Source organism: Camelus ferus, chromosome 17 (assembly GCF_009834535.1).
Source record: "Camelus ferus isolate YT-003-E chromosome 17, BCGSAC_Cfer_1.0, whole genome shotgun sequence".
Lineage (NCBI taxonomy): Eukaryota > Metazoa > Chordata > Mammalia > Artiodactyla > Camelidae > Camelus > Camelus ferus.
The window spans coordinates 42002874-42029594 of NC_045712.1; the positions used below are offsets into that span (position 1 = coordinate 42002874).

At 47.3% G+C, this 26721-nt stretch overlaps 1 protein-coding gene across 1 annotated transcript in view; it reads left to right on the forward strand.

Moving 5' to 3' along the window:
- The window catches only part of SCN10A (sodium voltage-gated channel alpha subunit 10), a 95352-nt gene that overhangs the window by 63426 nt on the left and 5205 nt on the right, over window positions 1–26721 (forward strand). The window contains exons 18-28 of the mRNA XM_032459183.1: window positions 4430–4789; window positions 6124–6570; window positions 7936–8076; window positions 9694–9817; window positions 10726–10880; window positions 13941–14114; window positions 17926–18048; window positions 19317–19601; window positions 20381–20434; window positions 21233–21370; window positions 21613–21717. Of these exons, the coding sequence (XP_032315074.1) occupies window positions 4430–4789; window positions 6124–6570; window positions 7936–8076; window positions 9694–9817; window positions 10726–10880; window positions 13941–14114; window positions 17926–18048; window positions 19317–19601; window positions 20381–20434; window positions 21233–21370; window positions 21613–21717 (2106 nt within the window). The remainder of the gene's footprint in view (window positions 1–4429; window positions 4790–6123; window positions 6571–7935; window positions 8077–9693; window positions 9818–10725; window positions 10881–13940; window positions 14115–17925; window positions 18049–19316; window positions 19602–20380; window positions 20435–21232; window positions 21371–21612; window positions 21718–26721) is intronic.

The following is a 26721-nucleotide window of genomic DNA, read 5'->3' on the forward strand; positions in this document are numbered from 1 at the left end:
TATACTTACGGTATTTTTTCTTTCTTTAAAAATAGTGATTTTTGCTTTCTCCTGTCTCTTTTTATTAGTCTTGCCAAAGATCGTCAATTTAATTAGTCTCTTCAAAGAACCAACTTTCAGTTTGTTGATCCTCTCTACTTCATTGATGTTTTCTACTTCAATTAATCCTGCATCTTATCTTAATTACATCCTCCATTCAACATATTTTATTCTTTTCTAACTTCTTAGATGGAATTTTCAACCTATTTTCTTTTCCAGTATTTTCATTTAAGACTTCAATTGCCTTCTAAGAACTGCTGTAATATGTAGAATTTTCCTTATTGTTTGGTTCTAAATTTTTCCTAATTTCAAATTTGACTTATTCTTTGACTCAAAGGTTAATTAGAAGCCTGGTTCTTAATTTTGAAACGTTACGTGGTATGTCCAGTTATCTTTATGCCACCAAGGCCTAGCTTAATTGTATTATACTCAGAGAACATGCACTGTATGATTTTAAAGCTTTGAAATTTATTGATAATTTTCTTTTGGCTCAGTATAGTGAAAATGTTCCTATGCACTTGAAAAGAATGTGTCTTCTGCAGCTGTTGGATGTAGCACCCTGCATGTATATCCATTGGATAGAGAAAGTTCAGTGTGTGGTCCAAATATTCTACAACCCTGCTTATTTTTGTCTACTTGTTTTAGCAATTACTGAGATGGTAGTGTACAAAAATATCTCCCACTCTGTTTACGGCATGGTCTGTTTTTCCTTGTGGTTCTATCTTGAGGCTGTGTTATTAAATGCATACATATTTTAAGTTATTACATCTTCCCGGTAAGTAAAGTGAAACTTTTATCAGTAAGAATTGAGCGTCTTTATCACTAGAGAAGTTTTTTTGCTCTAAAAAATTTCTTTTGCCTAATATTAATTAAACAACTCTGTTTTCTTTTAGTTTTGAATTTGCCTGATATATCTTTATCCATCCTTTTACTTCCAGCCTTTGTGTATCATTAGAGTTTTTATATGTCTGTTATAAATAGTATACGGTCGGATTTTAGATTCTTATTCAGTTCTGACAATCTGCTCTTTGTCTTCTAACCAAAGCATTTCATCCACTTATTTTATTGCGAATACTGATATATTTGGGTATGTGTTCTATCATTGTATTCTGGGTTCTCTATTTCCTTCCTCTGTTCTAGTATTTTTGTTCTCTCTATCTTATAGACTTATTTTGGACTATTTGTTTTCCCCTGTTCCATTTTCCTCTTTTATTGATTTGAAACTAAATACTCTGTTTTTATTCTTTGAGAGGTTACCTTAGAAATGACAACATGTATAGTTAACTTAAAATCTAGGTAATATTGTTATTTCCCAGGATGACTTTTTATTCCAGTTACCCTTTTCCAACTGTTGTCTTAAGTACTTTCATTTTATCTTGTTTTTAAAAAGCTATGTGACTTAATCAATGATAAATAATCCCCGATTTGTACAAACTATACCCAAAATTCAGCAGCTTAACCCAGTAAAGGTTTATTCCGTACTCACATCATAGTCTGATGCAAGCCAGTCAGCTCTAGGTGGGACTCCTTTTAGAAGGGACTGTGCCATGTATGAAGAAGACCTGTATGACCTTCAAAGTTCGCCTTCTGCTTGTAGAAAGATGGCCAAGTTTACACAGTCAAAGGCTTTTTCAGTCAGGGGCCATCGTTTCTTTTGCAGTACAAGTCCTCCAAAACTGAGATGTCTTCAGACCTCTCTGTGTGCTTTCTTTAACAAGGTTCTCAATTCTGCCTTTATTTCCCCCTTGTCTCCATGCCTTTTTCTCTCAAATGGCAGCTATACCATTAATATGATCTTCGCTAAGATTTGCTTCATTTCATTGACAAGTTTAACTGGTCTTCAACACATAAAGATTTCATCCCTTTGGTTGCTCTTGGAGATCTAAAGCAGTGTACTTCCCTAAACCTTCAAGACTCTAAACTCCTGGATTCTATTTCCTCTTATTTCTTATCAATCAGCCAAATAGTCCCTGAGCTCATCTCGTTCTTGTAGCAATCTCGACAAACATAACCAATTACAACTGACACACAATGCTAAGGTTCTGTTTTATAGACCCTTTCCCTAGGGCTGCTGGCTCACGATCTGCCCCAGAATTATTGCAGGCAATCATTTTGCCACCACAACACAGATCACCACTTTCCAAGCCTCATGTCAGTTTCCCTGTTGTCCACCATGTAATCACAAAGCCAGTGTCATGCATTTGATGATGTTGATATGGCAACGGCTCTCTTCAGTGTACCAATTGCTACATTACTCAAGATAAGTACAAGTAGTTGCAGTGACAATCTCTAAATCTGTGAGTTAATGTAATAAAGGTTTATGTTTTGCAACATACTCAGTGCTGGTTGGGAAGCTTTCCTGATGTGTCCACTCCAAGTAGTGACTCAGGGATCCAGGATGATGTGATGTCACCATCTTCACTGGGTGGCCTCTATGGCGGCCATGGGAGGGGAGGAGAAAGTGCATGGCTTTTTATGGCTCTGCCTGAAAGTAGTGTATGTTACTTCCATCCCCATCTCTATTCCATCAGCCGGAATCCAATAATATGACCACAAGTATTTGCAAGTAAAGCTGGAAAAGTCTTCTTTTGTGTCTGAGATGAGTAAATGTGCATGGGGACCATATAGGCAGGCTCTGCCCTGCCCCATGAGATTTTATTGTTGTGTCCATTCAGGGTTTGTTTAGATTCAGTCTCATACTTGGCCCTTCCTTGCTCTTTATACTTCTTGCATAGAATACCATCCTTCTGGGATCACTTTCTTTCTGCCTGAAGGACTTCATTTAGAATTTCTTTTAGTGAATGCCTTCTGGCAGTAACCTCTCTCAGTTTTATCTAAAATTTGCCACTCAGTTTGCCCTTGTCTTGAGAGATACTTCTTATGGAATCTAGCCTTAATGGGGCAGGGGTAGAAATTCCTGTTTACTCTCTACCTTAGGCAGGCCCTAGGATGTGTTTCCTGCTTGCTATGCCTCATGAGGCCATTAAAACGTATGCTCAGATTCACTCAGTTTTGCAAATGTCTTCAGAGAAAAAGCTGGCCTCAGCAATCTGTTTATATTTCTAAATTCCCATAGTCACTTAATTTTTGGCTAAAGAATTACTTACTTTATTGACATATCATCAATGTGCTTAAGATTTTATTACCTAGCATTTTTAGTAACTTTCTGATGGAAAGTGGAACCCACGGGGGACCCAGTGTAGTCTACCGTATTACTCTGTCTTCTGATACTCTTCACAAGTGTAAGACTCATTTCACCATCAAGTGGTGACCTCCCCAATAGAGGACAGCTATTAGACTTACCTTGCATTCTATTCTAAAAGTAAAGCATCCTCATTAAAGTAAGTTCCAGGTTAGATCTAAAGGGAACATAGACCGCCTCCCCAATCACATCAAAAAATGGATATGGAACTTTCTGTATAAGAGGATTAAATCTCCTCCCTTGGGACTTACTCATTGCTGTGTTGGAAGATAAAACTGCTCTTCTGTCCAGCATGGCATCCTAGCACCTTGGCCAGAGCCTGGCTCTTATAAGTACTCTGTAAATAGCCCATCCATGATCGCTAAGCTCACATATTTCTTTCTAACAAATTAGAGAACTACACAAATGTATTTTTTTTTAATATTTAGACATCTCATGCATGGTGCTTTTGCTCTCTTGTGGGACTTAGCACATTTGGGTTGACAATGAAGACTTTGAGTCTTTGCCTTGTCTCTGTAACTAACCATTAGTTCCATGAGGGTAGAAGCCCATGTACCTCTCCCCATATACCTCACAGGTTAGTACAGTGCCATGCACATGCCTGGCTGGCATTCAACAAAATAGGTAGATTGGTCAATTAAACAAACTTACGAATCCCAGTTCCATGAAATCACGCATACTTGCCATTTCAGAGCTGATTAGGACAATGGATGTTGTCCGCCCTCCAGATGAAAAATGCCCTAAGATGATGGTTAGCCAATATCTCTCAAATGCAGTGGGTCATGCCCCACATGCAGGAGGCTAGCCTCTCTGCAGGTCAAAAGTGGGCTGTTTTCACACATTTGTGAGCTCCATCATACCCTACTCCACTCCACAGAATAGATCCACATTCAGGAGGCTTGTGGCTACAGAACAGAGTACATGTCACAAGACCCCCATGCCAGTATGAGACTCCTGACTTTGCTACAGACAGTGGAGCACATAGGGACCATAGAGGGCTGGTCATATTTTTGAGTAACTGGTGACATAGGAAGAAAGTTCTCTGAAAGCAGCTTCCCGGGATCAACCCATGTTAATGGAATGAGCTGCCACCTGCTTTTCCCACACCTTTGGTTTCTGGCCAAGACTTGAGATGAAAGGTGATGAAAGCAGCCTCCAGGACCTGACACAGTCTCCATTTCTCTGCAGCTGCGGGTCTTCAAGCTGGCCAAGTCCTGGCCAACCTTAAACACGCTCATCAAGATCATCGGAAACTCGGTGGGTGCTCTGGGAAACCTCACCATCATCCTGGCCATCATCGTCTTTGTCTTCGCCCTGGTTGGCAAACAGCTCCTTGGGGACAACTACAAGAAAAACCGGCACAAAATCTCTGCGCCCAACGAAGACTGGCCGCGCTGGCACATGCATGACTTCTTCCACTCCTTCCTCATCGTCTTCCGGATCCTCTGCGGAGAGTGGATCGAGAACATGTGGGCCTGCATGGAAGTCGGTGATAAATCCATCTGCCTCATCCTCTTCTTGACCGTGATGGTTCTGGGGAACCTGGTGGTGAGTGCTGAGCCCCCTGGGTGGTGAGTGCTGAGCCCCCCACTGTCTTGTGGGCCGTGCAGGAGACATCCCGGGGACCCTAGGAAGTTTTGCACATGTTCTGCCCACATCGGCCCCCCACCCCGGCTGAAGGACTCCCGGCTCCCCGAGGCCCCAGGGATGACGCATCATAAGAACTCTTGGTTGGGACGCAGCTGGAAATAGCAGATACGACAGAGAAGAAAAGACCTGGTTTAGAATCCCAGCTCCACTTCTAATAAAGCTGGGTGACCCAGCACAAGAGACAATCTCCCGAGCTTTAATTTCCTTAAAATCAAGAAAACAGTGCTTACTCATGGGCTTATTGGGAGAATTAAATTACAGGAATGATATATGCAAATTGCCTAGTGCAGTGTCTGGGCCACAACAGGCACTCAATTAACAGTAGCTGTTAGTTATTGAAGGGAGATTTCCTGTGCCCACTCTAGGGGGTCTCAGAAGACATCTTTTTCCAGGGGAGTAGGAACTAGCTGACGTCTCCAAGCTACACGGGGTCTCGGTAGGAGTAGGTGGGCAAACACAATGAGACAAGAGGAAGGAGAGGAGCTGGATCATGGACAACAGCCAACGCGATGATAATACCAAAACTAGGCTGGGGGGAGCCCCTTTGGTGACCTTTCTTCCAACTGGTCCCAGCACCCCTCCTCTGGCCAAGCCTGGCTCCACATCCTCAGCTTGTCTCTAACTCACTCAAATTCTTGGCACCCTTGCTCTCCCAGCTCTGGCCAGGGTTCAGGTGGGAGATGTGATTTCCAGGAGCCCCTTTCTTTTTTTTTTTTTTTTATTGAAATGTAGTTGATTTATAATATTGTGTTAGTTTCAGATGTATAGCATAGCAACTGGGGTTTTTTTTTTGCAGATTATATTCCATTATAGGTTATTAAAAGATATTGGGTATAATGCCCTCTCTGCTTATGGGTGACAGGAGATGTGCCCAGGATTCCAGAATAAGCAACAGAACCCAGGGTGTGGATGATGAGGGTAGTCCTGGGGCAAACCCACGCCTGCTCCTCTTTGTCATCCCTGGATGTCCCTTTGCTCAGCAGAGGTGATCCTCCTCTGTGGTGGAGAATGTGTTTCCAAGCCTTGTCCACATGAGGCAGGTCACTTGGGGCATCCCCAAGGACCCCCTCAATTGCTGTCAGAGTGTCCACTCCCCCAAGAGGGAAAGCATCCTGGGTGGGCAGGGAGAAGCCTAGGTGCGGCTGTCCTGCCACCCAGCTGCCGACCTGGTGGGCCGTGGCGGGGCTCAGCTCATTGATTGAGTGATGTTCCCTTCCACTCTTTCTCTTCAGGTACTTAACCTCTTCATCGCCCTGCTCCTGAATTCTTTTAGCGCCGACAACCTCACAGCCCCAGAGGAGGACGGGGAGGTGAACAAGCTGCAGGTGGCCCTTGCACGGATCCAGGTGTTTAGCCGTCGCACCAAGAAGGCCCTTCGCAGCTTCCTCAGCCGACCCTGCTTGCTCCCCCGGCCCAAATCAGAGCCCCAGCTGGTGGTGAAACTTCCACTGTCCACCACCAAAGCCAAGAACCACATTGCAGCAGACACGGCCGTGGGGAGTCCTGGAGGACTCCTGGCTCCCCAAGGCCCCAGGGATGACCACAGTGATTTCATCACCAATCCTAACATATGGGTCTCTGTGCCCATTGCCGAGGGTGAATCTGATCTTGATGAACTGGAAGATGATGGTGAGGAGGATGCTTGGAGCACCCAGCAGCAAGTGATCCCCCAAGGGCAGGTGAGAGTTCTACGGCACCGCCACAGGAAGCAGGGAGGGGCCTCGGGGCTGGAGTGACCAGGGGCAGTAGGGAGATTGTGATAAAGAGGTTTTCCAACCTCAGGGCTGGCACAGCCTTGAAGAGCCCCAGGCCAGCAAGGCAGAAGAGCCCTTGACGTAAGGAAGCACTAAACTGTGCCAAGCTCTCTGGAGGAGGTGGCATTTAAACAGGGCCTGGAAGAAAGGGTCAGAATTCCTCAGGCAAGCAGGGAGGAGGGGTAGCGCCTGAGGCCCTGGCCACTTCGAGGTGCTTGGAATTGTCTTTCACACAGCTGCCCCATTCACTCTGCCCAAGCCAGGCTCTGTGCAGGAGATGCTAATAAGATTCCTCTAAGAACGGGATGTTGTCCAAGAGCAAGGCTCGTCTAATCTTCACCAGCAGACGAAAGAGTCCCGATCATTATGTGACTCATTCATCCAGCTTTTTGCCACAAGGGATGTCACAGGGAAATGACACTTGTTCCTTTGACACCAAAGAATGTAAAACACATTTTTTGGTAATATATATTTTTAAATGCTTTGCACAGTTCCTTACCACCTTAAGCTGATAAGTCAACCCTAGTTAACCTCATCTCAACAACTCGGGGCACGCACATCTGCACAAGGTAGGGAGACGGGGATCCCTGTAGGGCCCAGGGACACAGAGTGCTGCTGGCCAGGCCACTAAGTGGCCTCAGACAGCTGTGCCTTGAGTCTGGAGCTCTTCCATAGCCTCCTTCCCCTGCAGCTGTCAGTTCTCTTGCATTCCAGCAGCTGCTGTTATCAGCTGCCATATTTTACATGCCTTTGTCTGGGTGACAGCCGAGGGCAGGGCGTCACCATCCCCAGAATAAAGGACATGAACTCTGTGATGGCTGTCTCCACTCAGAGTCATTTTTAGTAACTTTAGGGGTTCTTGGGGTCTCCAGAGGGCCTAATTCTGACCTCTGGACAAGTAATAATGGTCACGGCTAACATCTGTGAAACCAAGCACTGCATGGGAAGTGTTTTGCAAGTATTAACATATTAAGTCATCAAAATAACCAAATGAAGTAGAACTGGCCTTCTCAAGTTTGCAAATGGGAAAAAAAAAATGAAGATAAGAGAGGTTAAATAACTTGCCTAAGGTCACACAGCTTGTAAGTAATGACACACCAAGAGTTACACACAGATCTGTCTGGCTATAGAGTTCTCCATGCTCACTCTACCCAAGTGTATGTATGTCTGTACGTTAGTTGCATATATTAGGTCCTTGGTTCTGGCAGATTGTATGGGCAAGATCTCTTCAACTTTAGTAGTCAGCTGAGGATGGGCCCAGGCACCCAAGCTGGGACCCTCTCTCACTAGCAGGAGCAGCTGCTGCAAGTTGGGAGACACGAGGATCACCTGACGCCCAGGAGCCCAGATTCTGGGATGTCCTCTGAGGACCTAGCTCCGAACCTAGGTGAGAAGCGGGAAGACGAGGCTGCTGCGCAGGGCCCTGCAGAGGTAGGTGTGTGAGCTTCCTGGAGAGGTTGAACAGTCTGCTGGACACTGACCAGTGGGATGGTGGCGGCTGGAGGATGGGGGTGGAGTATTCCAAACTGCACTCAACCACATAACCTCATGTCTCTTCCTGGAAATTTTTAAAGTCCTCCTTAACCTCTGGGCTAATCAGCATGATTTCAGCAGGAAGAGTGAGGTTCTATGAACTGGGGATGGAAGACCAGTTCCTCAACCTCTCTGAGCCTCCATGTCTCCATCTGTAAAAATGAGCAGTAATGCCTCTTGGTAGGATTCTTTTGAAGCTTAAATGAGATGCTGCTTGTCAAGTGTTTAGCTCCTGCCAGAAATGGAATAAATGCCCAGAAAATGACAACCAAGAAAAAAAGGAAACAAAAGACAATGCACAGAGAAAAGTTAAGTATCTTTCAAGAGCCAACAGATGAAAGTCAGAGTTGCTGTGAGGAAGTCTTCCCTGTAGCCACCCCCAACCCCCGCTTTCTTTTGTCCACACTGTCTTCTCTGGTCAAAACCAGACTGGTACTGGGCAGAGGCTGTCTGTGCTGAACGGTGTGCTGACAGCCTTACAGAGACTGAGCAGGAAGAAGATTCGGGGTTTAGGAACATCATATAAAAGGTAAAAATAAACTTGGTAGTCTCATTACAAATCTTAAAAAAAAAAAAAAGCTACATTGAAAGAGGTATCCATAAAGATTTAGCATCTGTAATAGCACTGTATTAAATTCAAGAATTTAACTTGACACCTAGCCACTGAGTGCTGGCGGTGACAGGCACTGGGAAAGCAAAGATAAGAAAGACATAATTCATCCCAAAGTTATCAAGCCCATCAGCTTGAGGAGTGCCAGCCACTGGCTGTGTGCCGCTGGGCAAGGCTTACCCAGCGGGGTGAGATAAGAGAGGGGTCTGAGATGGGATCTGAGGGCCCTGGGTGAACACCAGCCACTTGGGTCCAGCAGGATGAGGGCTACCACCTTCTACACATGGACAGCGTGTTTCTCCTGGGCATTCTAAGGACTCCCCTGGCTAGTTTTCTCTACTGGGTGTTTTCAGTACACAGCTGCTGGGGATTGTTTTTGTTTTTGTTTTTGTCCATGACCCTGGCCAGGCAGGGAGGGGCCTGACAGTGACAGATGGAGACCCACCCCTCCACTTGGGTCCATTAGCCAAGCGATCAGGTTTACTAATATGAGAGCAGCTTCAGCTCCTAATTGAATTCATCTGGAGACACGATAGGGCTGAAGCTGCCAGGAGGGCAGCAGGGCCCCTGCAGCATAGCTCCGTGATTAAATATTCAAACCCAGTGAAGGCTGAGAGTCTTTATGGGTGTAATTACGGTGTCTCGGGGCCATCGCCAGCACTCCATCAGGGGCCTGGAGGTTTAAAGCCTCTCACAGCTGAACCTCTGGGGCTCTGCAGAGAGCAGTGCTATTCTGGGGCTCAGCTGGCGAGGCACCAAAACATAAGGGACTGCCGTGGTGGTCCAGCCCTGAGGGCCTCTCGCTGTGTCTTGGAGCTCTGGGCTGGTCAGACCTGCAGTGACCATGTGCAGATTCCTGGGCCCTGCAGAGAGCTGGGTTCACTGCTGGGGCTTCTGCCCTGCAGGGAGTGGATGACATGAGCTCCTCGGAATGCAGCACCGTGGACTGCCCAGATCCCCAGGAGATCCTGAGGAAGATCCCCGAGCTGGCAGATGACCTCGATGAACCAGATGACTGCTTCACAGAAGGTAGAGTGGTAGCCACAGGCCTCCTCCCCTTGACATTCCTGAGGGCCAGAATCCAGCTCCACAAACATCCCACCACCACTGTCCAGGGCCGTGGCCTGGGGTCCACAGGAGACAGACAACTTGGGCCTCTGGCTGCCTCATTCAGACACAGAGGCAAACAAAGGCTGTGCTTTCCTCATCACCCTCGAAAACACCTGAGTTATAAACTGGCCCTCTTGAGGTTTAAAGGGAAAAACAGCCACTGCCATAAACTCTTGATTTGGGACATAAAGGACTCAAAGGCAGGCCATGATGCGTCTGTGTCCCTCCATCTTTTGTGTGACTCTGAAAGGCAAACCTGCCTCTTACTCTTCTTTTTCCTGGATATTTAGAACAGCGGGGCCCATTGTATTGTCCATAGATATTTGTGCAATAAATGAATAATCATATAGTTCATACCATAAAAGTAATTTAAAAAAAAACACACACTTCAATGAGTTTCCAGTTTCACATGACCCTGGGCTGGGCTGCACCCAGACCCCATCCCAGCCACGTTGTTGACCTCTCAGTTCAGCACTGGCTCAGAACATAGCCCCTCATACAACCCCAGGCCCAGGCCCTGTGGCTTCTCAAGCCTCCAGAGAGGACGGGCACCAGGACAGGGACCACTGGTATCATCTGTAGGGAGGAAGATGGTTGGGAGGAGGTGAGACTGGGCAAGACCAGGGGGAGGAAAGGGACACCTGAAGGGCAGGATGGAGAGGCTGCCTGAAAGAGACCCCACTTCTCTCCTATTCCAGGAAAGAATTCTTTTCCAAAGGAGTGGCCAGTGGATTTCCCAGCAGAGGGGTTTCCCCACCAGGCTGAAGCAAGAACACTCCTCCTTTACCAGTGGGACATCACTCACTCTCAGTCTCCTCTCCCCACAGGCTGCGTTCGCTACTATCCCTGCTGCAAAGTGAACGTCACCAAGTTTCCCTGGACCGTGGGCTGGCAGGTGCGCAAGACCTGCTACCACATCGTGGAGCACAGCTGGTTCGAGAGCTTCATCGTCTTCATGATCCTGCTCAGCAGTGGATCTCTAGTAAGGGGAGGTGGGGTCCCTGCCCCAGAGCCCTCCAGGCGGGTTCCCCCACAATCCAAAGGCCCCAGAGCTGCAGCAGTGGGCTCCCCTGCTTCCTGGGCTGAAAGTCCCCAACGTGTGGCTGGAAGTCGAGCTGCAGCCCAGCCTGCCAGCTCCTCTGAGCAGGTGTTTGAGGTGCCTGATGTACTGGCTGCAAGGATTTCAAGCAATGCATGTATTCAGCCCACTTTATAGATGGGGAAACTGACACTCAGAGGGCTTAGGGGACTTGACTTGTGCAAGGTTATCCAGCTTGTCAGTACCAAAACCTAACTTTGCCCTCATTTGATCCCAAAGCCCCTGACTTTCCACCTTTCCACCTTCTGTCCTCTCAAACTCACAGACCTTTCCTGAGGGCCCAGTACAAAGACGACCATCCCTCCCTGCCCTAGCAAGCCACTTGCAAATATGGCTATTACTCATTCATAGCTCACAGCAAATCATTGTAACAGGACTTCTTAAAATTTAATCACCTGGGGAGCTTGTTAAAATGCAGATTCTGATTCAGTAGAGCTGGGTTGGAGCCTGAGAATTTGCATTCCCAACAAGCTCCTAGGTGAGGATGCTGCTGCCGTCCACAGACCGCACTTTGAATAACAAGGCCTTACCAGCCAAGAGATTCAGAGTTAAGAGACAATTCCTAAGCCCCTTGCTGAACACCCAGCTTTGTAGGACAAGGAAGGATGTTTCTCTCTGCACCATGGCTTAGGCTCACTACCCAGTCTCAACAATCTTCCCAATGAACCAAGATAGATGTAGACACAGGAAGGGACTCCTCATCCCCAGTTGTCCACATTCCATAGATGAGGAAGTCAAAGTCCAAAGACACAGAGGGAGCTGCTCAGGGTCCCAGCTATTAGTTAAAGGGAGAACTAGAGCCGTCTCTTGATTCACGGCTCCAAGTGTTTCCACTTGCCTTGCTCCCTACATGTCATTTATTCCCTGAAAACAATCTACTGACCACCTGGGCACCGCCTTTAATGCCAGGTTTCCCAGGAAGGGAGCAGAACTGCTCAGGGTGTTGTCTCAGCCTGAGGGAGGAGCAAAGGCAGGTGAGAAGAGGTTGGAGAGCTAATAGGTGGGAGGAGGACTAGGCTAGCGATAGCACGAAGCCAAGGGAGAAGAGAGTTGCACGGAGCAGGTTGATCTGCCATCTTGGCTGAGTGGAGAAGGGATGGTGGCATCTGACAGTGCCCATTGTCCACCCAGAATAGCTGCCACTTTGCAGAGCAAGAGGAGGCTGGGCAGAGCATTCGCCACACCTGCCCTTCCCTCTGTCCTGAAAACAACCTTGATCATTTAATGGGAATATAACCATGTGTGCTGGGGACTAGGTGCCTTCTTCATCACCTCGTTAGCTCCCCTGGGCCTTCTCTCCTCATTTCTCCTCTACGCTGTCCCTTACTCCCTCCCTTCTCTCTCCTTCCCTCCCCCTCCCTCCCCACAGGGAGCTCCCATCACCAGCTGCCGGCCCCGCCCCCAGCTGCTCTCCCTCACCTCCCCATCTCCTTCCCCCAGGGACTGAACAGGCTGGCACCAAATTTAGTCTTCCTTATGCTTTTACTTTGAGTACGTTTTAAAAAAATAAATAGCATGAGTTTTTATCTGACAAAGTGCAAAAAAAAAAAAAACCACTTGGAAATTATGGAAAAATGCAAAGAAAGAAGTATCACCCATTTCCCTATCACTCAGTGAATCTCACTTTGAAAACATTTTGGTGTACTTCCTTCCCATCTTTCTCAGGCATGTAATACATAAATATTACAAAACGGAAGCCTCATTTGTGCATTCTGTAATTTCTCAGTCAATTTTCTCAGTAATCCAGTCCTACCTCATTAAATGGCTGCAGAGTATTCCATGACAGGAGTGTGTCATCATTTATTTAACTGCCATCCCAAGCTCTCTTCTAAAAAGGATTGAACATCCTTATATATACTCTTTGGAGACGTTGGCTTATTTCCCAACATAGGTCTAGTCTTAGGACACAGAAATTCGGGTGCAGTATGTGGAAGGTGCGCTCTGAGCTGGAGCATGTGAAGGAAGGAGGGCAGAGCAGGGAAAGGTCCAGCCTCAGCCTGATCTCATGGAAGCTCTGAAGCCCAGAGGGCCCATGGGACTGTCCCACTTTGAAGCAAGGGGACGATCAGAGGGCCTGTGGTTGCCCCCCAGAGGAGTGACATAATCTCCTAAGTTGGGGGCAGATCCCCTCAGCCCAGGGAAGTGTGCTCGGGCAATGGAGGCACTCACCAGCTACTGGCAGCCAACGGTCACAGCAGCTGGGTATGGTCACACTGGCCCCTTAAACAGGATGTGGGTGGGGCACTCACAATGTCTAGTGTCCTTAGGATACATGCTTTTTTTTTTTTTAAGTACTTGCAGTTACAGTGTGAAGGCAGAATTGCTGAGTCTCTAAAGCCTTTGAGTCATGTTACCAAATCGGCTTCCCAGAAGGCTGAACTGGTTTTCCCTCCCCTCAGCCCTGTAGGGGAGTAGCTGCTTCCCCTCAGCCACCCCAATGCGAGGGTTCCCTCGTCTCCCTCACCCATGCCTTCTCATCTTCATCAGTCTGACAAAAGAGACACGGCAGCTTCTTTTCATTTGAATTTCCTTGATTACCAGTGAGATGGAACATTCTTTTTCAGAGTTCATTGGCGAGTCTTACTTTCATTTTCGTGAAGAACATCCTTGGATGCTTTTATTTTTAAACCCAGTCACTGTTAGCGATCCCTTTGGTTCACTTCCAGAATCCAATTCGAGCAGGTTTCCTTTCTCACTTGTGTTCAGCTCCCCTGCAAAATATAAGCAGGGCTGTGTGTCCCCGTCCGCTCCGAGGAAGTCCTGGTTTGTATCTCCCAGTGCCTCCTCCACTATCTCCCCAGAGCAGAGAAAACAAAATGATGCAGGCAAGGTGGTTACCAAAGCTCTCCCGGGGCTGCAGGCAGGGCTGGCTGGTCCTTCCCTGTCCCCAAACCCTAGTGCTGTGGATTCAGGCCGCCTACCATTTTGCTCCCTTCTTTCCAGGCCTTTGAAGATTTTTACCTCGACCAGAAGCCCAAGGTGAAGGCCTTGCTGGAGTACACCGACAGGGTGTTCACCTTTATCTTTGTGTTTGAGATGCTGCTCAAGTGGGTGGCCTATGGCTTTAAAAGTTACTTCACCAATGCCTGGTGCTGGCTGGACTTCCTCATCGTGAATGTGAGTGGCCCAGTGGGCACTTGTGGGGTTTGGGGTCTTCTCTGGCTGATGGCTGCAGCTGGTGCAAAGGAAGCTCAGAGGCCTGGCCTTCAAGGGCTACTCCAAAGAGAAGTCTTAGCAAGGGGTCCGAGGGTAGCCCTGCATACCTGTGAATGATAAGGTCTAGGCAGTACATGATTCCAACACAGTGGTGACCCTCAGATGAGTCCTCAGTTCCTAGGTCTCCATCCAGAAAGCCCACTTACCGCCCTCTATATTTTACATCCAGAGCAAGATGGCACGTGCCCTTGTGTCCATTGACAGAGCTTCTGGACCTAGGGATATTGAGGACTGCCCAGCGCAGAGAACCTGCCCTCCCACTGACTCAGTGGTCCCCGGTCCTGGCTGTGCTTTGGAATCACCTGGGGAGCTCTTAAGAACACAGTGAACAAACGCTACTCTTCCCAGAGATTTGGGTCTTACTACTGATCCTGGGTGGAGTCCAGGCATCAGGATTTTGTAAAAGCTTCTGGGCACGTCTAATATGCAGATAGGATTGAGAACCACTGAGTTTACACTACTGGAATCTCCTCAGTGGCACTAAAAGGGGCAGAGGGTCCCTTTGCAGAGGTTATGAGCTGGAGCTCGTGTGTCCAGACTAACATGTGTCCACTAACCCTGCATTAGGGGATTTACCAGGTGCCTCCCACATGTTACACTTGAGCTTCCTCAAAGCTGTGAGGGGACCATCCTCAGTAAAGTCTCTAGGAGCCTTCCTAGCCGCCAAAGCCAGGAGTGGTCTCTCCCTCCTCTTAGCCATACAGCCCTATATCCGTCCAGGCCCTTGCAGTCTTGGCTTTGCAGGGTGGCTGTCTGAGTTATTTGTTCACTGCTGCACATCTGAGGGTCCCTGCAGGCAGGAGGAGGCACGTGCTATGTTTGTCTCTGCCTCCCACACTCCCGCAGTCACCAGTGCCAAGGTCTGCACATCAGAGGTGTTAGGAAATGTGTCTGTATTTGGTGCTTGCCTCCTGAAGCTGGACTGGGTCCAGTTCAGAACATTCTGTCCAGCCTCCTGTGTTGGCAGGCCCTCCACAGCAGGTCTGTGCACCCAATTCTTTTCTCTCCTGATACCAGTGCACTAGCAGCATCAGGCCACTGTACCACAGGGATTCGCTGTGAGGCCTGAAGTCTGAGTCACAGGTGATAGTTTTGTGTATATCAAATATTCATAAAAAAAAGGAAATGTTTTATTCTGGCTACCCACCCCTGTTAAGGGCACAGTCACTCCTACCTAAGTAAGTCTCACTAGTTTCATTCCTGATCACCTGAAATGGCCACCCACTCATCCATCCATCCGTCCTCCTACTAATTCTTCCTTCTGATCATCCACCCTTCCTTCCATACACCCCTCCTTCCATCTGTCCAACCATTCACCTTTCCTTTTTCCTTCCTACTTTTTGATTTGTGTTTCTAACTATCCTCTCATCTAACCTTCTATTCACTCATTCAAGCATCTTCCATCCAAGCATCCTTCTATTCATTCATTTTTCATCTTTCTCTTCTTCCTTTAACTCATCCATCTATCCTTCCTTTTTTCCACCCATCTGTCCATTCATCGCTTTTTCTTCCATTCATCCATCCACGCATCCATTCATCCATCCAGTTAACCCTCCATCCATCCAGTCAACCCTCCACCCATTCTCCAGTCCCTTCCATTTGTCTATTCTATCCATCTATCTTTTCACTCATCCATCAATCATATTACCCAGCCATCCATCCCATCCATCCACTATCCATGCTTCTGTATTTTGTCCTTTCTTCTTTGCTTTCTTTCTTCCACACTTCCTTTCAACTATCGTATCTATCTTTGTATCATTTAATTCATTCTATCCAACCATCCTTCAACTTTCTATCAAGATTTCTTATTTCCTTCTTTTCTTCCTTCCATCCATCCATCCCAACATGCTTCCAGCTTTTCTTCAATTTATCAAATGTTTATTTATAACTACTGAATATAGGATTGTTTTATGAACTATTCCGGGAGAGATAGAAGCCAAGAAATTAAAACTCCCTACCCCCAGGGGTTTACACTTTAATCTTCCAGCAGATAAGACACACATAGAGAAATAAACATATGATGAGGGGGGATGTAGTGAGCACTGCTGGAAATTAGTGTCTATGAGACACAGAGACATGAGCCTCCTTCCACTCTAGGGGTTGTGTAAGGCTTAAAATGAATAGGAGCCACAAGGTGCAAAAAGGACTGGGGATGGCCAATTTTAATTAAAGAATGACCCTGGGCAAAGGCACAGACACAGGTACATTTAGGGAATAATTTGATTTGCGGGGAGGATATGGGTGAAATATGACTAGAAAAGCAGGCTGTGGCCATATAATACTGGCTCAGGAGTCTGGAGCTTATCCTGAAGATGATAAAGCATGAGTGAAGGTTGGGAGAAAGAGGGAAACATGACCATAATCAAATCTGCAGTGGGGAATGGATGGGATGGATGCAATACTGGGACCTAGAGACCGATTGGGAGGCTAGTGGCCTAAGCAGTGGGAAAGGAATGGGGCTTTGAGGGGAGAGCTTGGTGGAGAGGCCCAGCTCCTGATCGCCCCAACTGCAGATTCTGCACTTGAGGCAGCCTTCCCAGGGGCTGAGCAAAGGACTGAACAGGGGCCAGCATGGAATTGGCCCCAAACCTCCTATTCTCAGTCAGCTAGGCAGCTGGGTACCATCTGCTGGTGTCTGGAGCCTTGCCTGAATGAAGGAAGGGGGTCCTTTCTATTCTGCTTTTTTTTTTTTTTTTTTCTGTCTTGGTGGAATAAGCCACTATTCAGAGAACAGACCTTGTTTGAGGCTCTAGCACCCAAGTGTAAACCCTTCCCTTTCGGAGGTTCTGGTGTCCATCCCTACCTAGCTGTCAAGCTAAGCTGAGCCTGAATTCAGCCCACCAGTCATGGTGCAGTTGGGGTCTCCCAGGACTGGGTCACAGTGTCTGGCAAGCTTAAGCCAATGCATATGGTATCCCCTGGCACCTTCAAAGTTCTGGGAGGTGGACCATTTTTCGATGTCAGTTTGTGTCCTTTGCAGTCCTTGGTCCGACACTTAAAAGAATGCAGAATTGACCAACCAACAGGGACTCATGACTCAGTCATTATATTTCAGCTGTCTGTCAAAGCTGGATCTCATGGCCCCATGCCAGTCATTCTTACTGAAGAACTGCAGAGCCATAAGGGCCTCGGAGTTTTCTTAGTCTGACTCCTCATTTTATAGGGGGTGAAAGTGCAACCTGGACTAGCAAGGCACTGATCCAGCATCACAATGAAATCAGGGTTTGGGGGGAACTAGACCCTACCCAGCCCAGGACTCTTTCCACTCCACTTTTTAAGCAAAAACAATTGAGACTCACTTTATATTCATCAAAATAGACTTTCAGTATAACCCCCGTGAACGACCATCATCTCTCCAAGTCTCTGAAAGTCAGTCAAATTTTCAAGGCTGTTGGGACCAGGCTGGTACCCACAGAGGGGAAAGGGAAGGCTGATCTACTACACTGGGAGCTTGACCACTTACATACCAAGGGTGGCAATGTGGGAGACTGAGTTTTTCTTGCTCAAAGATTCAGATAATGATGAAGGAAATCTTTTATGAAAGGGAAGGGACTGGACTCTTGATCTACCTCTGGTTGGAGTTTGGAATAAGGTGGGAGCCAGGATGATGGCTCCGATAGAGTAGGAGGTGGGAGGGATTTCCTGCCTCCTTCCACCAGGGCCGTCTTTCTGGAACCCTAGGGTGATGCTTTTCCTCTCTGTCTATGCCCAGATCTCACTGACAAGCCTTATAGCGAAGATGATGAAGTATTCTGATATGGAATCCATCAAAACCCTTCGGACCCTCCGTGCCCTGCGGCCACTGCGGGCCCTGTCTCGATTTGAAGGCATGCGGGTAAGACCTATCTCCAAACCATTCTGGTCTGCAGAATTTGGTACCTCTTCCCCTCTTTATGCCTTCAATACCACTGACCCTGAGCTCCGGCCCCACCCCCACAGGTCGGCTCGGGGTCCCCACTTCCTGCTGTCATGTTGGTGGTGCCACAGTGTCCTCAGTCCCGGTTCTCCTTCAAGTCTGTCTGTAAGCCCTTCTCCCTTCTCACCTCAAAGACCACATCTACCAGGACTCAGGCCTCACTCTCTCCTGCTCTTAGTGAGGTGATCCTGCTTCATGGCTTCACAAACATCTCTTACCTCAATCTCCCCACCAGCCCTGCCTTTTGTCCTTATTGCCGAAATCTCCGGAACCCAAGCTCTTCATCTTTCCATGAAAACTGGGTCTTTCCTCTGATAAGCCATTTAAATATAGTGACATCATCAGCTCAGCCACCACCAACTGGAATGCATCTTCTGTCCAACTTAGGGCAGTTATCTGGTCCTGAGGGTTCTCCCTTTTCATCCATCCCTTTCCTCATCCTTCACTATCAGCCTCCACCTTGCTCTCACCGTTTTCCTCAGGATGGAATGCTAACAAGCCTGGCCCTTGTCTTATGGGAGGATGAGGAACTGCTAGTTTTCCCCCTCCCCTTCTTCATGATTATGAAAGCCTCCTGGTACAGAAAGTAAAGTTTGCTTTCTTCCTCCACCCTTGCTTCAAAGAAGACATCATATCTTTGAAACAAAAGTGGAGTTCTAAAATTGACTTACATCTTTACAAACGCTAGGAGCTTATGATTGAAATACTTTGATTTTAATTTATTTCTGGGTTGCTGATTTACAGATAAGCACGATGGTGAACATGGCTTTGGGTTTTCACTGATTCTTGACCAAAGCACACCATAAACTATATGTTGTGTATTGTATTTCAGGAAAAGAAAGCAAGGTTCTAGAAGTTAGTATGTGCAAGCACAACACACGCCCTCACCCCGCTAAATGAGCATGTATGTACTTGTAAACTTGTCCATTTCCCCAAGTCTGAGGAGAGAAACTGAAACCTGCCCTAAATGAAACTGACAGAGAAGGTATAAAGCTATAAAGCCATCTTCAGCTGCCTAGGGTCTCTCAGTCTTCTGAGTTTGAATTATGGCTCTAATTAACTCACTTCTCTTGCTTCCAAATGCCACTGGCTCGTGAAGCAGCCTGCATGAGGGTAGAAGGAAGTGGAATCTGGCAAGGAGGGTGGGGTGTTTGTGGAGTTCCAGGTCTTTTTTTCCTTTCTCCCAGGTGGTGGTGGATGCCCTGGTGGGCGCCATCCCATCCATCATGAACGTCCTCCTCGTCTGCCTCATCTTCTGGCTCATCTTCAGTATCATGGGCGTGAACCTCTTCGCGGGGAAGTTTCAGAGATGCATCAACACCACCAATGAAGACTTTTCCCTTGTGCCTTGGACTACTGTGACTAACATGTCTGAATGTGAACGTCAAAACTACACTGGAAAGTTCTTTTGGGTCAACGTGAAGGTCAACTTTGATAACGTTGCAATGGGCTACCTCGCACTTCTGCAGGTGGTGAGTCCTGAGATCAACCACGTCTCTTCCTTTGGCTGCTCAATAACATGGAGGGTCTGGAGTCTTCCAGAAGATGCTATGTGGAGACTGCAAGGGGTAGCACTCAGTGTGACCCGAGATCATTCCCTAGTCCTGCAGACCACACCGTGAGGCTTGAGGGCCTTACCAATGAGTGTGATCTCACAGTGGTGCAGTTAGACCAATGTGGGCTCATAGAATAGAACAAAGGGATGGCCTGCAGTGGGACTGTTTAGCAAGTGAAGACTTCGAGTTCACTACTTGTGCTAATAGACCTGCTATAGCCACAGGGTCAGTCTTCCACCACAAATCATCTCCTAGAGGGTAGTAAAACTATATGCCAGGTCTACTGTCATGATAGGTAATGCTTGTGATGATGACAGTAACATTCACATTTCCTTTCATTCATTCATTCATTCATTCATTCATTCATTCATTCATTCTTCCCTTGCCTTCACCCACTTGTTCATTCAGTCCTCCATTCATTCAGGTGTTAATGCAGTCGCTTATACATTTGTCATGCAGTTACTCACAACCTCCTGCACTCCACCATTTGTTCATGAGTTCGTTGAAAAGCTAGTCCCCAAGTTGCTACGGTGTGCCGGGCGGTGAAATCAGCCCTGGGAGATACAGAAGCATGTCAAATCTGGCTCTAGGCAGGTCAATGCTCTATAAGAAAAACAGAGAAATAAGTGAATCAAGATAGAGGCCAGCGTGGATGGATGGGCAGACACTGAGCGGCCTCTGCTCCTTGTTTCTAGGCAACCTTTAAAGGCTGGATGGACATCATGTATGCAGCTGTGGATTCCCGGGAGGTGAGTCTCAGCCCACGGCGCCTGCTGCCTCCCCCTCTGTGTGTCCCGCCCACGTTCGTCTTTTTTGAAATGGAGTGAAAGTGGCCTTGGTGCTGGAAGAGGCAGTCACCCAGCCACCTGGCACTATCCCTCCCTGGAAGAGTTTTCCAGCTGGACCTCTGTTGGACGTTCAAGCTGGTCTTCCAGGCTTATCAAGTTCTTCCTCTGCTCACCGTTGAGGAAATGATCAGATAACGCCTGAAGGACTGTGTGTGAGGGTGCTCCCCGGGCAGAGGCAGGAGCGAGGGCAGTGGCTAGAACAATGGAATTTCAGGGACTAGCCTGGCAGCCAGGCGGGGGAGATGCGCGCTGCTGGGGAAGGACCCTTTCCCACTACACAGACACTGCTGATGCCCTGCCGCACCCCCGCTCAGCCCACCTCTGAGTTCACTCGCAGGCTGTGTTTCTGATTCTGTCTGCGATTTGACTTTCTTCAGTGCCTCAGATGGAGGTGCAGGTGGAGGACTGCAAGCCTACAGGGGCAACCCTCCCAGATGAGCTTTGGCAATCTTTAGATTGGAGGTACAATTCTCATGTGTGTTCTACAGTCCTGAGAGGCCATGGTGCCGGTTGCCCAGGTTGATGGTCTGCTTGACCACCCCCTTTACTGCCTTCATCCTCTTCCTGCCTCCCCTCCCCCTCCTTCATCCTTGTTTCCTGGCATCGCCTCCCAGATAAGCCACCTACACCCAGGTCCTTGTCTCAGGGTTCCCTGGAGGTGAACACAAACTAAGATGCCCCCTCCTACTGTGCTCACAGGTCAACATGCAGCCCAAGTGGGAGGACAACGTGTACATGTACTTCTACTTTGTCATCTTCATCATTTTCGGTGGCTTCTTCACACTCAATCTCTTCGTTGGGGTCATAATTGACAACTTCAACCAACAGAAAAAAAAGATAAGTGGGGCTCAGGTCTTTCTGCAGTAGTGGCAAGTCTTCTACTTCCAGACCCCTGGCCTCATGACTGAAGCCAACATTATTCACAGCCCTCATGCCTTACTGGGATCCCAGTCTTGGCCTTGAGCACCAACACTGACCTTTGCCCCCTGATTGCAGCCTTCACCCCTGTATGGGGACCCCAGGGGGGTTGGCTGCAATTGAGGGCAATAACAGCAGTGTGTGTTATTCTGTCTCTGCACTTAGGGGGCCAGGACATCTTCATGACAGAGGAGCAGAAGAAGTACTACAATGCCATGAAGAAGCTGGGCTCCAAGAAGCCCCAGAAGCCCATCCCACGGCCCCTGGTGAGTCCTAGAGCTCCCTTCTAGCAGAGTGAGTCTGGAAATCTAAGGCTGGGAGGTCCGGCCAGTGCTCTCTGTGGAGGAGGAGACCTGGGGTGAGTTTGGGGAGGAGATAATGAACGTTCCCAGGCCCAAGGGATGAAAAGCCTGGAAGAAGACACTCTGGCCTTCTGGAGTGAACGTATCTCCTACAGGGGCTCCAGATAGACTGCTTGGAGAGGTGCTGAGCTGCCTAACAGGCTGAGGATTCCACACAGGTTTTGGAGCAGATTAGGCTAAATGACAGTAAGGAGCCCTGAGATGAAATGTGTGTGGTTACGCATCATCATCTAGGTTGCAAGGGATCACCAGCCTCACGCCACACGCCACCCCTTGCCTACAGGTAGACAGAAAGGAAATGGCCAGACGCAACCCCCCTGGGATCCTGGGCCCAGTCCTGGTCATGATCAGGTGACACAAAAGGAACCAAAAATTATCCCACTCTAGTGTTAAAGACTGACCAGAACTTAGATACATACTTCCCTTTGGTTCCTTCATTCACAGAGATCCATGGCATAATCCCATGAGCCCTTCCCCACACAAGGGCAAAGCCTAAGGACCTTCAACAAAGGTACAGGCCTTTCCCTACATGAATTAAGGAGACATACATTCTGTTGGCTAAGGCATTAGGATTTCTAAATCATGGCATGGGGTTTGCATCAGTTACAAATAACTTCATGAACATGAGGTTCTGAAAACATTGACAGGAGGGGGAAAATATGCTTTCTATGACCTTTTACACATTTTACTTGGAAACAGTGGTCACAGATTTACTACTATTCTCAATTCTGATAATAAGTGTTACAATGGGGAGTGATAGGGTGTTCAGACCTCTGTAGGGGCAGAGGTCTCCTTCCAAATCCCCCATAAGATCTAGATAACTGGGGTTGAGTGAGCTTGAGGGAAAGTCCTTAAGGCTCAGGGAGTATCCCTCCAAGGTTCAATGGGAAAGAACAAGCTCAAAATTAAGAGATGTAAGTGAAAGGCTGAGCCCAGCCAATCAGTCAAGTAGGGGTCACAGGAGGAGGGTCCTAAGACCCACTGAGAAGCAAACAGCTGAGTCCCTGCTGGTCTTTACTAGGAGCTGGACTGATGTTGAACCCACATTTGAACCAGACACCGGGAAGCCCTATGCTGGGGCAACCCTTTCCCTACATACTTGCTCGATTTCTCTATAACATCTCAGCTTCTCCCCTCTCATCAGCCAATCCTACAGACCACCATAGCTTCCTCTTCACAGGAGGACGATTTCCTTTGGACAGGGTGAGCTGCATTTCAAAAAGGGACCCTGGAGAGAACACTATGTTAATTACAAAGGTAGGAACCTAATGTTGCAATTCTAGGCACTGCAGTAGGAGTAGAAGTCAGTGGTTGGGCAGGAAGACCTACAACAAGGTCATCATGTCTCCTAATTAAGCCATAACTAGGCTCCTCCAAGGCTGGTGCTCGAGGAGGTCTTCCACATGGATAAGGGAAGTGAGACCTCATAGCCCAGCTGTGTTCCTGAGATTAGCCATTCTTTCGGATGGGAGTTGGGGTGGTATATTACTAATTAGCTATCAAATCTATACTGGCTTTACTGTAGGAACATGGCTCTCTCCTTAATATTCTGGTCCAAGCAGGGCAAACATTCTTTCCTTTGCTCCCCTTAGCATAACTGAGGCAAGCCTGAAACATTTAAATGAGACTTTGAGGCTTCGGGATGCCAGAAGGGAAGCTAGCAGAGCAGGGCCCAAGCAACAATTGCACATGGCTGCTCTCCAGGGCACACAGCCTTTGTCCATCCTAACTCCTGGATGGCATCCATATGGCAGGCAGCATCTTGGCACCCACCACCCCATGAGACAAGCCTGATCATGTGTCTTCCACAAAGTCCAGAGCCAAGAAAGAAACCCAAGCAAAAAGATGAATTCCCACCTAAAACACACCTTCCCAGGTCCAGCTTCCTTTTCACCAGGTTATCGGCACAGGAATACCCACCTTCTTCCCTGAGGGGTCCCAATGGGTCGAGCTGCTCAGGTAAGCTGAGCACAGGCTGTAGGACTGTATTCCACAGGCGCACTGGTTCCAGCTCATGGCAGGGCCAACCTCAGGTGACACAGGGACCCCCAATACAGGCATGTACATAGTACTCCTTGCCACAGGTGAAGTCCAAATTCTAAATCTTATGCTTCATTTGTAGCAAAGACTAAGGCTTAATCTTTGCTATGAATGAAGTCTTAGCCTGCCTTCCATGAGACTGGTAAATTTTATTCTATACAATTCCCTGCTATAGAAATCACTAAAAGCAGGTTTAACATACTCCACTTTATAGGAAAATAATAGGCTGTAGAATATCACATCATCATTCACCCACTTCATCATCTCCGAGAGCACTGAGGGTTGCAAAGAAGTGATCCCTGCCCACAGGCTAAGCCAGCAAGCTGCTCCATCCCCAGCAGCTGAAGATCCAGGGCAAACTTGATGCCCAGATCTTAGTAACCGTCGCCTACTCTATGTAATTAGAAGTCACATGGCCATGAATGGGCCTTTAATTTTTTTTCACCATTTTCAGTGATGAAATGAAAGCTATTAGTGGCTCTGCAATCTGCCTCTCCATCCCAGAAAAGACGTGAGCCAGCAGTTATAACTGGAGCCAAGCCCACTGGGGTCTGAGTCTTTGCTCTAACCCTGCAGGGTGGCAACCCATCTCTACCATGAAGCAGAAAGCAGGAACCAGCCTCTGTCACAGCCCTTCTCCCCTCCGCCTGCTTTTGCAGCTCCTGGGAGCTCCCTGGTGAGACTCGTAACAGGGTCCTCTCTCCCTCACAAGCACTCATGCAGAGCCCAGCATATAGTACACATTCAGCAAGTGCCTGTTGTCCAGAAGTATATTTAACCAACTGACTGGAGTGGCTTTATAGTTTCATTTGAGGTGTGGGTAATTCAGAGCTGTCCATTCCGTCATCCATTTGTTCATCTATCTGTTGAGTATCTATTGCATGCCAGGTACCGTGCAGACACTAGGGATAGAGCAGGGAGTAAGATGGACAAAGTTCCTGCCCTCACAGAGATGACAGTCCAGAGACACAGGAAAAAAATTAGCAAAAATCACACAGATATGAATTCACAGGCTGGAGAGATCACTGAGGGAGAAAGAATGGGTGAGGAGCAAAGGATACCGAGTAATGAGCCTTGAGGAGCTCTTAACATCTAAAGGTTGAATAAAGGAGACTCAAAAAAGAGCATCCAAGAAGGCAAGCAAAGAACCAGCGAAGTAAGGCCTGATGGGAACCAAGAAAGGAGAGTTTCAGTGGGAGGGGTGGTAAGCCACGCCAAACAAGGGTTTGAGGATTTCGTATCACGGAGGTTATGAGTGATCTTAACAAGGACCATTTCAATGGCAGGATGGGGACAAGAGCTGTGTTGGAGTTGGTTGAGGAGTGAATGGGAAATAGTGACTGCACACAACTCTTTCAAGAAATTTAACTGTGGAAGTGGGGAGAGGAGTAGGGTGGTAGCTGGAGGGAGATGTGAGGTTCAGGAAGACTTTTCTTGAAGTTAGGAAAACTCAGTCATTAGAGACGTAGCTAATGAAGTGAGAAGTTATAACCGAGAGTGGCCAAGAGCCTCACTCATGAGTAGTGAAGCAAAGGGACCAGGAGGTTGTTAAGAGGCAGCAAGGAAAAGAAGGCAAAGGTGGGCTAATTCGATGACACAGGCATCAAAGGAGGAAGGGTTTTACGAGACACAGGAGGAGCAAAGATCTGGGAGTGACCGTGGGGAATAGAGGGACCTCAGGCCTGTCCCTCAGCCCTAGAGTCTATGGGGTGGGGAGAATAAGCAGCCACTGAGTAGGAGGAGAGTTTTGCAAAATCAAAGCAGAGTTCAGAAGTGTCCAAAAGAAGGTGAGGGTGGAGGGTAAATTTGGAATTAAGAACTCACAGAGCAGTAAGATGCTAACAGCACAGGAATGACTAGAGGGCCATACTAAGGAATTCTTTTTTAAACACCATAAAAAAATAGCCAAATAGAAATGATCTCTGTGTTGTCCGGACCACTCTACCTCATTACAAGAATGCAAACAACCAAGACCTGACTCCATGCCCTGTACCTGTGTTTGTTTAGACATCTGCACAGTCCCAGAAATAAAGAGAACATTTGCAGAACAATAAGGTGAATCATTACAGTTGATTTTACCCTCGAATCAATAATTTTTCAAGCAGTTCTTGAACTCTTGCCCTATGCAGTTCCTGCACTACAGAAACACAGGGTTAAATAAGACATGGCTCCATCCTCAAAGAGCTCATTGTCTATTAGAAAAAGAAAAGAAGCATGCGTGAAATACTAGAACTCAAGACTGACTGTAAAGGCCGTGGGAGCCCAAAAAAGGGACAGAGAGATGTGGTGTGATGTGATTAAGGAAGACTTCCCTGGAGGAAGTGGAGCTTAAGAGAGATGGATTACTCAAGGCTATTGGGATTGACTGATTTATTATACAATTTTTAAAGATTGCTTTCCATTTACAGTTAATACAAAATATTAGCTCTGTTACCCGTGTTGTATAATACATCCTTGAACCTATCTTACACCCAGTAGTTAGTACCTCCCACTCTCCCATCCCTATACTTTCCCTCCCTCCCAAACTGGTAAGCAACCATTAGTTTGTTCTCTATATCTGTGAGTCTGCTTCTTTTTTATTATATTCGCTAGTTTGTTGTATTTTTTAGATTCAACATATAAGTGATATCATACAGTATTTGTCTTTTGTGTCTGATTTATTTCACTTAGCAGAACAGCCTCCAAGTCCATCCATGTTGCTGCAAATGGCATTCATTTTTAAGGCTGAGTACTATTCCATTTACATATATACTACATCATCTTTATCCATTCAACTGATGGACACTTAGGTTATTTCCATATCTTGGCGATTATAAATAATGCTGGTATGAACATTGGGGTGCATGTATCTTTTCGAATTAGTGTTTT